This window comes from Rissa tridactyla, chromosome 12 (assembly GCF_028500815.1).
Source record: "Rissa tridactyla isolate bRisTri1 chromosome 12, bRisTri1.patW.cur.20221130, whole genome shotgun sequence".
In the NCBI taxonomy this organism is placed as follows: domain Eukaryota; kingdom Metazoa; phylum Chordata; class Aves; order Charadriiformes; family Laridae; genus Rissa; species Rissa tridactyla.
In genome coordinates, this window is record NC_071477.1 from 13,750,844 (window position 1) to 13,768,766 (window position 17,923).

The 17,923-nt window shown below is 41.7% G+C and overlaps 1 protein-coding gene across 1 annotated transcript in view; it reads right to left on the reverse strand.

Annotated features, from left to right (window-relative positions):
* The window catches only part of PTPRT (protein tyrosine phosphatase receptor type T), a 462,729-nt gene that overhangs the window by 106,747 nt on the left and 338,059 nt on the right, over nt 1-17,923 (reverse strand). Inside the window, exons 10-11 of the mRNA XM_054218837.1 lie at nt 12,430-12,631; nt 8,791-8,893 (exon numbers count right to left, since the gene is read on the reverse strand). Coding sequence (XP_054074812.1) covers nt 8,791-8,893; nt 12,430-12,631 — 305 coding nt within the window. The remainder of the gene's footprint in view (nt 1-8,790; nt 8,894-12,429; nt 12,632-17,923) is intronic.

A 17,923-nucleotide genomic window follows, 5' to 3' on the forward strand; every position in this document is an offset into this window, starting at 1 on the left:
TTTGCATACATTCTCAGTCAGAATTAATTTGGGTATTTCCAATGGCTTCCATGAAATTACGTCCATTTGGATGCAGAAATAATCTAGTTTGGATTTCAAAGCTTTCTGTCCCTTTGACACAACCAGAGCTACCAGATCACGGAGGGAAAACTCACCCACATGAATCTGATGTCTTTTTTAAGAGAGAACACTAGAAAAATATTTTTGTTGGTTTTGTGTGTGTTTGGTTGGTGTTTTTTTAAACTAAAAGGCTAAGAAAAACACAAGACAAATAGGAGGAACCCGCACCGCTTCTAACCTCAGGAGAAACTTCATTACTAGACAAGGCCCATATGGCCAGGTAAGAGCCTCTTCACAGTTATGTCATCAATGTACAACAGAGAAGATGAGCTCTCCTGGGTAAGGATAATAGAGATTTTCAGCGCCTGAAGATGCAAGAATATCAGCCAGATTCCTTCTGCCTTTTCTGGACACTTTGTGCTTTTCAGAAAGTGCAAAGAGATCATGCTTCTGGCACCACGAGAGGTCTTAAGTGGTACCTTCAATATAACATGTCCTGCCCTGGAACAAAGGGAAATTGAGGCTGGAGAAAGAGGAGAAGGAAAGTCTCAAGGGCAAGGCCTTCTCTGCATCAGTTCTCTGCTGCTCTGTAATTATCTGTAAACTTTTACCTCCACCATAGCAGGAACGGGGCAGATTCAAGCATTGGGAGTTCGCATCTGATAATCCTGTACTTCACCAACTCTCTTCAAAGCGAAACACGTTTTTGATGCAAGAGAAAACACAAAATATAGGGTGTACCCTTTGGCAGGAAAAAATAATCATTCTGCATCAACATCAGCTCCTGCAGCTACTTAGGGATCTGTCAAGGTGGGCGCCGAGGGACGTCAGCTTTGCCTCCTCTTCTGTTTTGCTGTTTGACCTTTCCACCAAAAATACTGCGTTCTCTGCCTCTTCTCACCTTCCTCTTTTGCACCATGACTACTTTTAATTAAACCAGTCCCATTTCCCCTTCCTTTTGCACAGTAAGCAAATCCCTCCCCATCTCCCGGCTCTGCCTTTTGCTTTGGAAAAAGCGCTGTGCAAGGAGAACTGAAATTATAGAGAGGCAGAAAAGCATCATGGCTGCAGAGGTTTATTCTTCTGAATTGTCTGGCTGCATTTATGATAATCCCTTCATTCCATCTGCAGCCCACGCACTCGTGCAGCAACCCCCTTTTCGAGTTCCAAGAAATTATGCATTCATTATGGAGGAAATTAACACCTCAAAGCAAACTATAATTAGGAATTCTTCAATTCGGTTTATGCTTTTTCAATTAGGCCCTCTATAATTTTAATCACGGGAGCATTAACATGTTTCCGGAATTTATATACCTGTAGTATAATTAAATCCTGAAATGCCTTAGTCTGCAACAGCAAAGCAGAGCTTACTCATCTTCCCTTTTATTGCGTTTTTCTGTTATTACAGACGCATTGAGGGGCACCTGCTAGCGTAAACATCGCCTGCCACATGTGACAGAGAAGAGCTCACTTGCCCTCCGAACTCACCATCCTCACTCCTGGAGAGGGGCTGTTGGCCGGATAAACCTCATGCGCTGCTTCTGAGGGGTGGACACTCGCCAGGGACTCATGCCCAGACTCATCCCATCTCACTTGAAGAACGTCAAGGAGCTGCTTCGATTAGGTAAATCACCCGCCGTGGTCCGCCAAAAGAGCCGAGCTCCTTCCCATGGGCTGCTCCGACCCTGAGTACCTGTGGTCAGGCTCCGTTCAGCCCATGGAAGGGCCTGATCCGAGGGCTCTCGCAGGCAGAAGGACCCTGGGCAGCATGCCTCAAGAAATTCTGAGTTTCTAATTTTTAAAATCTTTTACACAGTTTGCTATCATCCTTTTATCCTGTGATAACAAGGAAGGGGCATATTGGCTCTGGGAGCCGTGAAGAAAAGAAATGTCTTGGAAAAAGAAACCTTCAAACTGGCAACCATGGGCATTTTCTCCCGGTTGACAGCTTGATGTGAGAAAATGGCCATCAATTTGTGATTCTCAGCTTAAAGTTCAGACTTCATTAACCTTTTGATTGCTGGAATTTAATCTGACAGTTTACGTGGACAGCATAAAAGATTTATGCAAAAACATTCATTCCCCCACTCTCAGTATCCGCAGGCCCTCATAAAACTAAAAATTGTTAGCAAAAGCTTCACTGTAGAGCTAATAAAATGCTGCTTGACACAAAAGAATTGTGTCTATGTGTAATTTGATTGTTAAAATATTATCATTTAAATATATGCAAATTTTATGGCTTCCCTCTTCCATTTCTGTCTACTGCCAAAGCTCTCTGTGGAACCGTCAGTAAGACACGGCAGGTCACCCGGGCTCAGAGAACGGCGGTGTTTCTGCCGGCTGATAAATGGGCAAAGGCAGTTTTATGACCTGTTAAGGGACAGTATTCTCAGATGAACAATATGCTGATCCAGTAAGAAAACGCATTTCCTGCACCAGATGAGACAATCGACACAAAATGCCCCTTATCTTCAATTTTTAGGGCCAACACCTGGCTTCAGGAGGAACTAAAAAACATCAATTCAACTAATTATGCCATGCGACATAAAAGACTAAATATTCCTTCCTGATACTTCAAGATGTCACTTTGCATCCTGAAGCATCCCTGTATCTGCTGATGCAGTAGGCAAAGCACTTCTAGGATAGTGCTAGTGAAAGATCTAGGATAACTTCAAGTCCCATTTGAAGTCATCCTGTACGATCTAACCCCACCATTCAACGACTCCAGCTCTGGTCAGCTCACCAGGGTTCAGACACACTGATGAGGTCAAGCCTGCAAATGCTTATTATAAAAATGCAACTCTATTCTGTTCCTTTTTGGTATCATAAACATCATGCTCATCCACGCAGCTGCCGTTACCCAAATCCTCATTTCTCTCTCTCTCACATTCACAAGCAGTTAAAGAAAAAGCAGATCTGTTTTATCTTTAAGAGGAAAGAAACTTGCTCATTTACCTTCTAACTCTTGCCTCAATGAAAGGCAGAATGCCATGCAGGAGAAACCCAGCTTGAATGATTTCAGAACAATATCCCTAAGGTATATTATAGGAGATGTTAATTAATACAGATAATTAGGCTTATAATATCAGAAGCCTAGATTAATAATCTCATTCCTCATTAGATACTACAAAATTAAAAGATCTAATGTGATGACTGTTTGCCCTGTATTCAATCAACCAAGTCACGTGGTGCATACATTTGAATACGAGTTTGGAAAAAGCAGGGCAGGAGTTTCATTTCCCAGGTATTTATAACATGCCTATCAGGGCAACTGAACTTTGAGAATTACCAAGGGCATGATAATTTGTTATGCTCCCCATAGCTTTCAACATTAGAACCTTTTTTCATTGTTTCACTGATCCTTGACTCCAGTCTTTATTTTCAAGCACAAGGTACGCTGCGTGGGAGTTTTAAGAACAAGAAATTGCCACCCTTTCTTGGCATTAATGAATTAATTATCAACATAAATGCCTGAGGCAAGCTCATGCGATGCCACGAAGAAGCTGCAAAGCAGCGAGCTGAACAGCATTGCTCTCACTATAGCAGTGGAGATCTAGACACCAAAGCCACCATCTGGAAAACAAACAAAAACCCACAGCAAATTTTGCAAGTTTATAGCTGCTTGTCTCATTCCTCCTCCGCCACGGAATCAAGGTCACTAGGCTTGCAAACCATCCTTTCGTAAGGACGGAAAGAATTACTGTGCGTTAAAAACAAAATCAAAATAAGGGTGCTAGCGAGAGGGATACAGGAAAGGTAAGCTCAGGATGAACAGATGATGCCTGAAATCACAAGAAAAGAAAGAATGATCTGGAGATTAAAGTTATAGCCTATGGCTCCAGAGATTCTTAATTTCTACTTTGTAGCAGACTGAAATGGAAGGCAGGTTTTATCACGCCAAAGTCTGAGTTCTCCAACATAAAACGGAAGCAATATCGCTCCCCATCGTCAAAGGAAATTTCCATTTGTTACTATACGCAGGAATACCTAAGTACACAGACTTCATACGCCATTGTTTGCTTGGAGAAAAACTTGACCATAAACCCAGAAAAAACACTATTCTTAAGTGTTCTGTTAAATAACACTAGAACTGTTTTCTCTTAATTTGTTTAGCATCACGTACACCAAAAATATTTCCTTTATTTCATGCTTGGGAGACCAAGAATCAGATGATAATACTCAAGAGTAACATGGGGCTTGGTACACATTAATTATCTCTCCTACTGGCTTGCTGTTAATGTGAAAATATTTGTTTCACCTTTGCTCAGTACTTCTAAATAAATTTAAAATATTTAAGCTCCTGTTCTCCTATTTAGATTTATTTCCTTTAAGATGTACATTAATAAAATAACCCATCCTTCATCACCATCAAAGCGTGATACACCATCAAGTATCCAAGCATGGCATGCATACACAATAAATGACTCTTACCTAACTATATTTCTCTAGGATCACTTACGCATGCTACTTACACTGCAGATATATTTTTTATATATATATATATAAAAATATATATAACTTCCCCCCAAAAAACATATATATGCATAAAGGCAAGTGCAAAGATTGAGTGCCTGTGTGCTAATAATATTGTTCTTTACCACGGTACAGGGTCAGGTGCCTAAAGACCGTCCTGTACCTATGTGCTGGCAGATACACAAAAGCACAACACAGATTATTTACTGATACACCTCAGAGAATTGCAGGGAGATTAAATCCATCTTTTTCCAACAAAAAAAGGTCTCCGTTGTCTGAAACTCCAAAAAATAATTGCAGACTCTTCTCTAACGTCCTTCTACAGTGTCCTACAGTTCCAATACACAGAGCAGCATATCGACAAGGCAATCACACCTAAGGGGAGCGTTTATCTAAACTCTGAAATCCTCAAAACCAATACACGCTCTGGAAATTTGATTTTCTCCATAACAGTAGTATAGGTAGATTGATAGAACCAACCGCATGTTAATAAACCAGATGGACTTTCAAGTATCCAACAGACAAGAAAACAGCCCAGTGGACATGTCATGTAGATAAAAATCCCTCACGGTGGTATTTTCAAGCAGTGAATGGGATATAAATTCTCAAATAGAGGTCTAAAGATGTCATATGTGAATAATCTATGAAGGACTGACTCAGCCCTCCTGACAATAACCGATTCAAAGGCAGAAATATCCTCAAAATCACACTGGAGATTTTCAAGAAAGAGTTGAGAAGTGAAGATTGGGAACACTTGCATTCTTCTTTTCCTCTTCTGAATCTATTATAGATGAATGTCAGTCTTCAGCAAATCAATCACAGCACCATTCACGGGCTTTAGATTGATATAAGAACACCTAAAAGTTATTTTTAAAGGGCAACGCGGAGTCAAGCTCTGCAGGTTATACCATGGAAAATAAAGGCAAGAATGAAACGCCTGTGCCACAAGGGAGAATATTTATGCCTGCTGATGTTTCAGCTTTCTTTTGGCAACAGGACAAAAACAGATGAAAGAATATCTAAGTTTATATTATTTCTATTAGTTCACATGAAAGTGTCTTCACTGTTATCTATAGATCGTTAACAATGCCGAGTTCATGATCATTAGTTTTATAAACAACCTCATTTAAGATATTTATCATGAGCACTGAGGAACATCAGAAATGTCTTAATGTTGAAAGTGACTTTGGATTTGGTGTACCTGCATTTCAGATGAATGGAAATAAAATGACTCTTATTTGAAATATCCTACAGTATTACTCTAAAAATGATCCTGCAGACCAGACTCCATCTGTATGCTGCTCAGCCTGCGGCAGAATGAAATGACACAAAGTCACATAACAATCTTATATATAGATCCTAGTTCACAATTACGTGCCCCACACACTCCAACTCACTATCCCCACTATGGAAGAGGAAATATTAAGAATAATTACTGTATAGTCAGGTTTTTTCAGCTTCACTGTTCAGAAGGACTCTAATAAAAACCCAGGGCACTGCAGAGCAGACCCCGTCTGCCTGGAGAACTGTCAGGTTGAAGAGATGAGCGGTCAACCTATTCCTGCATAGTGAAAGACTTCAATATCAGAGGTTTTATAAGAAGGTGTGAGGAAAATCTATTTCAGACTACTTTCAAGTACCTTTTCCGAACCATCTCAGGCAGGCTGGGATACGAAAGGTCAGTGTGCGAAATGGAGGGGATGGAGGAAAGCATGCTCACGTCTAGGAGGGAGGCCAGGAGAAGAGGCATCCTACCAGCGCGCTGCAGCATGCAGGGTCCCCTCCGGGACCTCGGCACCGGCTCGCGGCTGCGCGCGAAGGTTTCTCAGGCATCTGCCTCAAATCTGTGTTTTCACTAGTGCCTTGGGTAACTGAACAGAAGATGGCATCAAGCTAAGAGGGGCTCTAAGCCATTTAAGTCATTGTATCAGAATTTTAAAGCATTCTGAAAATCAATTTTATCATATTTAATAGAGGTGAATGAGAAATACTATACTCGTGAAGGACAAATAAAACACACGCAAGCAAAAGGTAGAAAAACCAACCAGACAATAACAAAGCAAATATATTGGATCTCAGCTTGAATACGAAAAGAACGCTGAGGGGGGAGAAACACCTCCTTCTTGTGCGTTAAGTGTCACAAGCAGTTCGCAGTATGCTGTTCTTCTGATCTGCTGGGTGCTGTTGAGGCCTCCGAGGGAGTGCTGCCGGCTTTTGGATATGGTATTTTGAGAGGATTTGCACAAATTGGAGAGCGTGCAGAACAGACCGAAAGAAAAGGAAAGAGGCTGGGAAAATCTAAGGTTGAAATAACCGGATTTGTTGGGGCTCGACTAAGAACAGTCTGTATGATTATAGAGAGAAAGGTATTCACACATTCTGAGGCTGTCATGGTTAATAAAAAGCTAAAATTCTCCCCAAGATCCCCTCCCTCCACTCCCATCCATTCTGGTTTTCATACATGTGTCTAAGTCAACGGAACGGGCTCATTACAGGAAGTAATCTTATCACTTAGACGTGGCAGGTAAATATTGCACACTCTGCAAATGTGTGCATAATAGGCTACAATGCAATTAAAGAAATCAAAATGAAAATTTATTAAAAAATCTCTACCAAATTTTTTTATAACAGATGCATTTGCTGGAAACGACATTATTCACTGAATGCAGTTGAAGTATAGTAAATTGTCTTCAAGAAAAATCACAAGACTTTTCAATAAAAAGACAAAATAGCAACACTCTTTAGACAGCAGGTGGTAAAACGAGATACGGGAATGTTCCCCCACATAAAGAAATAAAACAAAACAGAGCTGTGTGATTTTACTGCTCTTTTCCAGCAGAAAAACATCCCTAAAGGACTCAGAAAATAGGCTCCTAAATTCACTCATATGGAGTACCAGAGATTGAAAGAGAAACTTTAAAATATATTACTCAGAAAAACTAGAAAAGGGATGGTGCTAAGTCTTAAAGAGCAGATTTTTTGCTCGAAAGTGTCAATGCAATTTGGGGGAAAGCTGTGACATGGGGTGGACCACCGATTGATACAGGATATCTCACTAAATCCAGTAGTTTACAATTTGCTCCTGAATACTTAGTGGGACATCCTTCAAATGCACTGAGAGCCTGTCAGTGGGGCATGGAAACCCAAGTCACTTTTGAAAGAAGGGACTATGGGTTGTTAAAATACCACCCATAGGAAAAAAAATCAGACATCTCTCATGAAAACTGGAGGTCAAAGCCTGAAGAGCCTACAGGCTCCGGACACCTCTTCTGCAAAGCAGGATCCAGCATTTTGACCATAAGCGATTTTAATTCACGGTCTCAGCCGAGGAGCCGGCAGGATGAATGACCAACCGGCACTTCTGCCGGCGCCAGATAAGGCAGTGCCGGCGCAGAAGGGAAGTTTGTTCCTCTGGGCTGGTGCCTTTCACTGTGTACAAATTCATCCAGACAGAAGAGAGCAATGAAGTACAGAGCTCTCTAAGACGGGCTTCCACAGTCAGGGTGTGACCTGCAGCCCATCGCTAAGATGTCCATCACTAAGTCCGTCACTGCATCTCATCACTAAGAACAGGACCCAGCTCGGGGACAATCATAAATGTTTTCTGCAAGGTCCTTGCTCTATTCCAGGCGTGTCTGTGCAGCTCCCTGCTCCTAAATCTTCTACTCTGGGAGCGGAAACTGCTTGCCCACAACTGCCAAAGCCTCACTTAAACCTGAGTTCATCTTTTCTGAACTAGATCACTCTGCAACCAGGCCAGGAGCCACAGCTGGATTATAACACGAAGATGCGAGGAGCGCAGTTAAATCCAGAATCTGAACAAACGCCTGTGCAAGCATTGAAGACAGTTTGGATGTTTATAGGATAGTTACAAAAAAGACCTTGTCCGTCATGGAAGAGATGGAGGCCTGACGCCTCCTCCACCTTTGCATGGCGATGCTCAGTTGACGGCATGACAGGACACAGCTGCACGTTCAGAAACTCCAGTGCTGCAGAGGCATCTGAAGCGATGCTGAAAGGGTAATAACCCCGCGCAATGCTATCAGTAATCCTTCCCGGAGGTTAACAGCGGGAGGCAAGCAGGTTGAGGCGTTTATAAAAGGAGACTATGAAAGGCAGAATCAACAGCAGAGCTGGCCTTTTAGTCAGCGCTCGCTTTCAGCAGCTACATTATCAGAGGAGAATGAGAGAGGCGTGAGGGAAGCCTGGGGAGGAAGGAGAGGAGAGAACTGCAAAAAGAGAAGACTAAACACCTACCTGACAGGTGCTCCCCGGGACTGAGCCGGCTTCAGCATAACGGTGATGGTGGTGTCGGTCTCATTCAGGGGGGAGTCCGTGTCGTATTCCGGCATCGACGGTGCTGCAGCAGAACAAAGAGCAACACGTTAGTTATATACCAGTTACTGCCTTTGGTAGTGATGGCAACGTAATATTAACATTTCTGGGAGACCATTTAACATTTCTCAAACGAAACATCAAAATACTTCCCAATGTTATGACCAAAATTGTCAAAACTGCTTAAATATTTGTACACTCTTTTCCTATTAAAATTAAACAGGAATCAAACACCCAAATCTTTAAGTTGGCTTTGGAAATGCTGTCTTGAATTTTTAAGATTTAGTAATCCTCTGAGACGGGATCATTCCTTCAATTTTAAAGATGAAGAAAGAAAACTGCGTGGACGTTATAAGAGAGCGCTTAGGATGAGTGAATCAGTGGCAGAGCGAAGACCAGAACCGAGGAAACCTGGCTCCGGTTCACTGTTCTGGTCACTGGATTAGACCTCCACAACTTACAGTTTTTAAGACATAGACTTAAGCTGTGCCTCGTTGATCAGGGTGTGTTATGAAGCACGGAAGATGAAAAGAGAGGAGCACAAATTAGCCAGGCTATTTTAGCACTCAAGCCCATGACATTTCACCCCAGTGCCTTAGTGATGTTGACTCAGCAGGCAGCCGTATGGCTTCCAGTGGCGTACTCAGGCCGTACCCAGCCATGGCATCCCCATTGCTTCGCTGCCGTGCTCCCCAAAGCAATGTGGAAAACCACTGAATATTCACACTTAGCCAAAGTCTAGTTTCTGCTTCTGCTTTGTTATCTTCTACTAGGATCCTTTCGTGAAAGTAGGCTAGCTTTCCTTAGGAAACATATTTTACTTGTTACGGTACTTCTTCTTTCCCCAATTGTAGACATCTGTTTGGGACAATTTTTACCGTGGAAGAACTGAAGAGATCATGAGATCAGAGCAGCAGCAAATTTATTCCAAAGATGCACGTTTTGTTGAAGTATCTTTAAAGTATAAAGCAAACAGAAGAGTTCACACAAACAGTTCATCTGTAACTCACAAGGGCATTGTGGGGGATCCCATAGTTAATCCTCTCACAGTGGCTTCCACTGTAATCCTGTTTACAATCGGGATTTTTATTTAAATGCCTGAAAACTGTCAAGACTGGTCGTTGCTATTATCAGCTCAGCTACTGACTTCCCTGTCAATAAGCTGGCAATGAGTTCAGAATGAATGCCAATCCCTCAACGAGGACTTCTCCGAAAAAGGTGCTCTGCATGAAGGGGAAGCAGTGCCAGGCATTTAAAGAAGATGCACGTCACCAGCGGTCTTCTATACCAGCGATCACCGTAGCTGCTGGAGATGCCACAGCAAGAATCGAGGGGACGGTGCTACAGCACAACGCAGTAGTCCAAAGGTTGCAAGGACAGATTGGACACCAGAAACAGGCTGGGTTCCGTCTTTACAGGCTCCATCATCCTGCTTTGAAGCAGGTTCTTCTAGCCCAGCTGCAGCGCTGCACTGGCGCCAGTAAATTGTTCCTGGTATGTTAGCTGGCTCAGATGTCTCCTCTTGGCTGTGCATGAGACCTGTTTCATTATCTTCTGGGTGAAACACTGTGTTGGCCACAGAGAATTTACAATCTTCCTTGCAGACTCCATATAGTTAAGAAGTAAATGCAAGAAACACAGGTCTTGGCAGGACTAGCTAATGGTATTGATATAATTCGGCAATCAGAGCCTGTATTAGTCACAAGACACTGAAATAAGATACAGTCATTCTCTTGTGATCTCAAGACAGGACAGTTGTGTAGTACCTCAATAAAACCACAACTGGCAGTGATCTCTCTAAAATAGCAAGCACTACACATCAATTTAGCGCCTATTTTGCAAGATCCCAGTTCTGCCCAAAGAGAAGTCCACAGGAATTCTGACATTTAATTGTGATTAAGACATAAGTGTCTTAATTGGTGATTGAGTCACCATCCCTAGAGGTATTTAAGAAATGTCTAGATTTGGCACTTCAGGGCATGCCCTAGTGGCAGAGATTGTAGGTTGTGGGTTTTGCGTGTGTGTGTGTGTGTGCGCATGGTTGGACTCGATGATCTCAAAGGTCCTTTCCAACCATGAAGATTCTATGATTCTATAAACACCCATATAAACATATACATATGCTACAGCATAGATGCCTTTTCTTTTAAAAAAAAAATAATAAATATATAGTCTTACAAGGACATTCCAGTCAATGCAAAAATCTTTCTTCTCCCTACTGGCCTTGGCACTGCCTCTTAAGCAAGTTTAACAGTAATTTCCAAATTACATGTATAGGACTGACCGTGCAATGAGATAATCTAATGTCAGAGAGTACCCTAATGCCTGCGTGGGGTCTGCGCCTACCTATTGCGAACCAGATGTTTGGAAGGAAAAAAGAAAGGGACGATAAACCAAGCTCAGTGTGCTTACAGTTAATAATCATGCAGGCTTCTGACACAATTTGAGCGCTCACTGAATAATAAAATGTAAAGAAAGGGAATTGGAGGGAAAAAGCAGTCCTATTACTGTGCTATTTATTTCTCTGGTCACAAGTGAATAGAGAGCGCGCCGTGCCTTCCCTTCCCAGCAGGGCTGCGTAAACCCTGACGGTCCCTGGGAGCTGTTACGACACTTAATGGCTTTCCTTCGAGTGGCCAGACACTGGCTTTTGCGCTAAACCTGAAGGGCTCAAACCCTGCTGACGGTTAGTGGAGGGAATGGGTACGTTTTACTTCCTTAAAATTTATACTGACACTCATTACTAACAACTCGCATTTATTAACCAATTTTGAAATACGGCAACGGAAAACAGTGCTTTGTTTTGCACTTTCTATGGCACCCAGCCATAATTTCAAGCATTACAAGTGTCCTGAACGTCTCAAATGTTTACTTTGGCTTTACTAAAATAACAGTTAAGGTATTCCAAAAAATTACAGTTTTAAACTGTGTCAGAGAACCTATTTTAGGGCTATCAATCAAATTCTACATATGTCTGCCCAATATCATCTCTACCGTCCCTTTATCCATCTTTTTTTCTCATAGCTAGCCTAAGTTTCCTTTTTATTCTAGAGACACACGCACCTTCTCTTTGCAATGCCTCCTGATCTTAGTGCCTTTCACATACTTGTCTGCCTACCTCAAGCCCTCCCTCTGCCCTTACTCAGAAAGAAAACATAAAAACAGCTTTCCTCCTTTCTTTTCAGTCTCCTTGCGCTATTAATTCAATTCCTTCATTACATCCGTTTTGGTGCAATCTGAAAATAAAAGCCACATTGAAGGAGCTTCCCCAGCCATGCAGATAACACTAACAATTAATATAGAGATAGTTCATTTGTAGAACTAATGAAGGTTCTCATTTAAAATGCTCCACAAAGATATTAATGGATATTCAAGTTACCCACAAATTAACCACTGCATTTGCAACCCCAACAATCTTGGATTGTGGCTGTTTCAAAAATGTGCCCTATGAAACTTGTAGAGACACTAAGCCAAATACCTTTTTATTGTTTTATGCATCAGCTGCAGGTCTAAAGAACAAAGCCCTATAAAGTTCTTTTTTCTTCTTCTCCAAAGCAGTACCTGAAATCTTAGTTGCAATCCGTGTTGTGATGGGTGGCCCAAAGCCCTTGACTGTGCTGGCTTTGATGGTGAATGAATACGTAGTCCCTGGGTATAATCCTACAAAGAGGTGATGCGTTTCATTCCTTAGTTTGAAGACTTTCCCTCTTTGGCTGGACAGGTCAGCACTGGGATCCAGAGATCCAACGGCCTTGTACGTAATCTGCAAATGAAGAACAAGGAAAGTAAGGTGATAAGGGACCTCCTGCTCCTGGCCTTTCTCTGCTCCCGTATTTTGCCATCTCTTGAGACTAAACATTGAAAATACAAGGACAGATATTATTTCAGTACTTCCAGTGAGTGCTTCTGTGTTAATGTGGATGCTGGCAAACAAACACGACAATTTTAAAAAGGCTTTACTTAGAAAAAAACCTGATCTCTTCTCTAAAACCTCAGCATGTGCTGATTTACAACAAAAGACGCAAACAATTGCTTTTCGTTCCAAGTCTCAGAACTTCTGCAGTCAAACCAGGGTGCAGAATTTTCATGAGGATTTCCCACAAAATGCCCCACAGCATATGAAAACTTTTGGTGCAAACACGGATACATTTTCCTTTAGGTATTTTTTTCCTTCTGGCAAATGGTCTTCTCACAAGGCCCCTGAAAACAATGGGAGCCTTTTACTGATAACAAAGGTTTTGGAAGTCTTTTCCTGCGCTAAAGGGAATACGCCAAAATGAAATGTTGAAATTAGAAGGTATGTTTAAATGAAACAAATATCATCAAGCCTTTAGATAAAAGCCCTTCTCTTCTCTGAGCTTGTAAACCAGCTTCTGATATCGTTGCCCTCCCCCTGTTTTTAGCCTCAGTTTGCAGGTTTCTGTGTGGTCCCACGTCTGGCTTTTGCCGGAGAGAGTAAATCAGCGGGGTTCCAGACTTGGAGAGCCGTTCACGGATAACCCGCTGCCGGGGCTAACACACCTTTAGAGAAATCCAAGCTGAAAGCAGACCTTTGAAATTCTGCTCCAGCTCCATTATACTCACCCATAGCAACCCTGTTGATATACAGACACTTGCAAGTAAAACTCATGACTTATTTACCAGCCAATTCCTTGCCTGCGTCCCAAATTCAATCCAAAGGCAGCTCAATTTCAACTGAGCTGTCAATATAATATAACGTGCTCCACTGCTCTCCTAACCTTTCCTGATATTATGAGATCCTCGCTTATTTGTAATGAAACACTATGAATAAATCAATGTATGTTAATACACGAAGTCTTCAATTTTTTATGAAGGACTCCACAAGAATCTAATTCCCAGCTTTGCTGAAAGAGCCTTTGAAAATTTTTAAGTCGCTTGCTGTATGACAGGTGGAAAATGTTGCGTTTTGAGGAAAAATAAATATACAATGTTTAAAAAGGGGAACTTTAATAATACCAGGATAAATAAGAGACAGAGACTGATGCTACTGACATCAGAGAAGGGTGCGAGCGTGTGAATCCTATTATTTGGACAGAGAAGAACAATGTAGACAGAGCTGACACCCAAGACAAGGCAGAATAAGAGAAAAGGGCCCTGAATTACACCAGGCCCGCGGAGCAGCAAGAAATAACAGAGGCAGAACTCTTAAAGGAATTGTAATTACACAGCTTGCAGGTGATTTCATTCAAAACCTACTAATTTTTCCAGGATTTACAACTTGGTTTTAAATTTTTATTACTTGCCAAAAACCCGAGAAAGACAAAGATCTTAGCACAACCGTCATTAAAACAAAAACATTAAATGCAGGGAAGAGAAATGTTGACGCTGGCTCCTTTTCCTTAGGTAAGGTAAGGACCACGCAATGCAGCATGGCACAGGACAGCATTTTGAGCGTTCTTATTGCATCAAGGTACTTCAGGGCAAGGAAATCCATGTAAAAACACCATCGGAGTGTTAGGGTGAACATCAAAGACCTTAAATGAAGAGACACGACCCAGTCAATGCCATAACCAGATCTAGAAGGAAAAATGTATTAAGTCTGTTAGGTAGGAATGAACTGATGCAATCTGTATGCTCTATTTACAAATCAAGTGCTAGAGAAATAGCAATTACATAAAATTCCCAAGGAGAAGCAGCAAAATAGGAGTTTGGGGAAAAGAAAGGGAGCTTCCTACTGGTGGGCCACTGAAAAGCACATTCACAGGATGCCCAGCAGAAGCCTACACCAAATCAGTGACAGTTCTTTTCAAGCACATTACACAGAAGGCTATAAATGTAAGTGGAAGATGCACTTGTCCTTGATCTTGATATAAATAAAAGCATTCAGCTACCTTCACCAGTTCTAAAATCACTACAAAAAGAGTTATTTTTCTTCATTAAAAAAACCCAAACCTATCCCCTTAAGGCAAGTAAAGCTAGAAAAGCTTTTTTTTTTTAAAAAAGAAAGTCATTTATTTGAAACAAATAATAATAATAAAAAACACAACAAAAAACCCAAACCAAAACCCAGTCTTTCTTTTTCCTGTTAACTATAGCAGAGAATATGAGTACAAGGGACACTAAAACAATCTGGGTTCAACTCACAAGAAGCCGGGAAGGAGAAAACTATACTTGAGCAAGAGTACGTCCACAATTTGAGATTGTAGCATGGGTCAATTGTCAGAGACACTGCTCCATTCAAGTCACACTTCAACATTTCCCCGACATTTTTTTAGGATATATAAAGTAAAGTAAAGAGAGATTCGTGGCACAGCCAAATTGTGAGATTATTGTTACTGCAGGAGACTCTCTGTTCCAAAAGATTCCCTATTAAACCAGGCGATGCGCAGACATTCAAAGAAAGCAATACTTCCCCCCAAAACATAACATTTAACACACAAATAGTACCAGGATGCAACACAGAGAATAGGAAAACAATCCTACAGAACTGTGCATGTGGTCCGGTTTCATCCAGCCCAGAAGCAGAAATACCGAAGGGACTGGTAAGCAAACCGATGTCAGCAGATGCAGCCAGTTACCGGCTTATGGCTCTCATCAGAGTTAGTCTCCAGCAATTCTCTGCTTCCCACAAGAAGAGCTCGGAATGACTGAAGTGGCAAGGAAAGTATGTACAGCTGCTGCCGGGAGAGCCCGTGTGCCCGCCTCTGTGGGTACCCTTCATCATGACCACGATAAGCTGATGTTCTCCAAGTCCCTGTTTTGCCATTTATAAAATGAGGGCTATTACACTCCTCTACACAAACATTTTGTGGTTGAGAGACTCTATGGATTTCTGTAATTGCCGAGCGCTGATGGTTAAGCAGCAAAACCACAGGTGAGACAGATGAAGTAGCCCTGAAAACAGAGCACTATTTAGAAAAGGAGACAAATCCTCTTCCCGCTCAGAGAAAAAAGAATCAGTTTTCTCTTCCAAGTGAGATATCTGCTGTTTCTTAGATATTAGCGCTACCCCAAGCGTGGATGAACACGAGAGCTCTGTCTCGGTCTGTTCCTCTCTGGGCTTGCCCCTCTTCTTACTTGATTTAAACTAAAAGTTCTGAAGCACGAGAAATTTCAGGGAATCGGACAATGAAAAACCGTCAAGAAGGAAATGGAAATTTCCAACTCTGGAGTAATTTATAAATGCACAGAAACATGTCTGGAGAAGAAATACAGCACTTTCCTAGAATAAGAAGGATGCTGAAAAAACCACCTGCTCTTCTAGTTGGTATGCTATTTATCTTAATTTCTTGTTCTAAGTGTCAAACCATTTCATTACAAAACAAACAAGAGATTCTAATCTAGAAAATGAGATGACTCAATCACTAGAAAGCAGCTGTTCTAAATTATTTTAAAATAATCTATTTTAACAACAAGCCATGTCATATAATACTTCTGTATTCCCCCCAAAAAAAGACACAATAATATTCATTTAAATGTTTAAAAACCTAGACCAAAAAAAACCAAACAAAAAACCCCTCAAAAATCTATTTAAGAATTTCACTCTGATTGAAAATATCAAAAATATTTGGTTTTACTCTGCTGCAGAATAAATGCAAATACAAAGATGAGGAAATTTCTCACAAGACTGAAACTCTATGTTTTTTAACCAGCTCCCCGGTTATCTCCCGCACAGCAGGCAGCTGCCGCAAGTTGAGAGTTGTCCTTCCTCGGCAAACTGGAATGGCTGCCCCGAGTTTGCATATCGGCTCCAGGGCAGCTTCATGGTCCCAAGGAAAAGTTGTAGTGGCCAACACTGCTGTGGTTCTCATCACAGCAAATGTAAGCGCAGGCTAAAATACAGCAAAACCAAAAAAATACACATTAATAAATCCCAAATCTTCCTTGGAATCTCCTTCACTGAGTTAATGAAATGGTTCTCCAACTGAAGCAACAGCAGCAGTAAATTTGAAGTAATCAGAAAGTCAGATGGGCACAAGAAACTCGGAAGGCAAAAGAAATGTCACATTCTTACCAGAACAGGAGGGACAAAACACTGAGCCCAACATCGACCCAGCTGGACAGGAATGATTTAGTCGGGAAATGCACAGATGATTCAAGCCCCTGGTCAACTGTGCAAAATCTGGCTACATCAGTCCAAATCCCTTGTAAAATGTAAAAGGGGTCAGCAGTACAAGTTCAAGTCTACTGGAAGTTACCAAAAAAGGTTTTATATATTTAATTTTCAAGTGTTCAGTGACATATAATTGCTGTGATGGACTACGGAGAATAAAATAAGAGCAGATGAGTGTAAGAAACGGGACGGTTAGCGAGTTCACTCCTGGTTGTTATTTAAGCCAACATCCAATCTACGCCAGCACACTCTCAGTCCCCATTAGCAAGAAGCACCCCCTCTTATTCCATCCTCCCCTCTGTTTTTTATCCATTTTTAGAAGTTCAGAATATTAATTCCTTGAAATCACTGCGCAAATACTATGTTAACAACCACAAAGATGAAGATATAATACTGAGAGCATAAGCACAGCTCTTCTCTCCCTCACAGAGCCTAATTTAACACAATTTTCTAGGGAAATGTGAACACTTTGCTAACTGTCATCATCTGCAACTGTAAAACTTCTATTACGATACCAGGACTTATAAAACTTTCATTGTGATGGGAAAGACCACAGCAGAGTAGTAACTAAACTAGGAAGCACAGGGCTCTTTTCCATTGCAGAGGAAAAAACATAATGAAAATATCATAGAATGGGTTTGGTTGGAAGGGACTTTAAAGATCATCTAGTTCCAACCCCCCTGCCCTGGGCAGGGACACCTCCCACCAGCCCAGGTTGCTCCAAGCCCCGTCCAACCTGGATGGGGCAGCCACAGCTTCTCTGGGCAACCTGGGCCAGGGGCTCACCACCCTCACAGCAAAGAATTTCTTCCTGATAGCTCATCTAAATCTCCCCTCTTTCTGTTTAAAACCGTTCCCCCTTGTCCTATGGCTCCCCTCCCTGATCCAGAGTCCCTCCCCTTCTTTCCTGGAGCCCCTTTAGGGACTGGAAGGGGCTCTAAGGTCTCCCTGGAGCCTTCTCTTCTGCAGGCTGAACCCTCC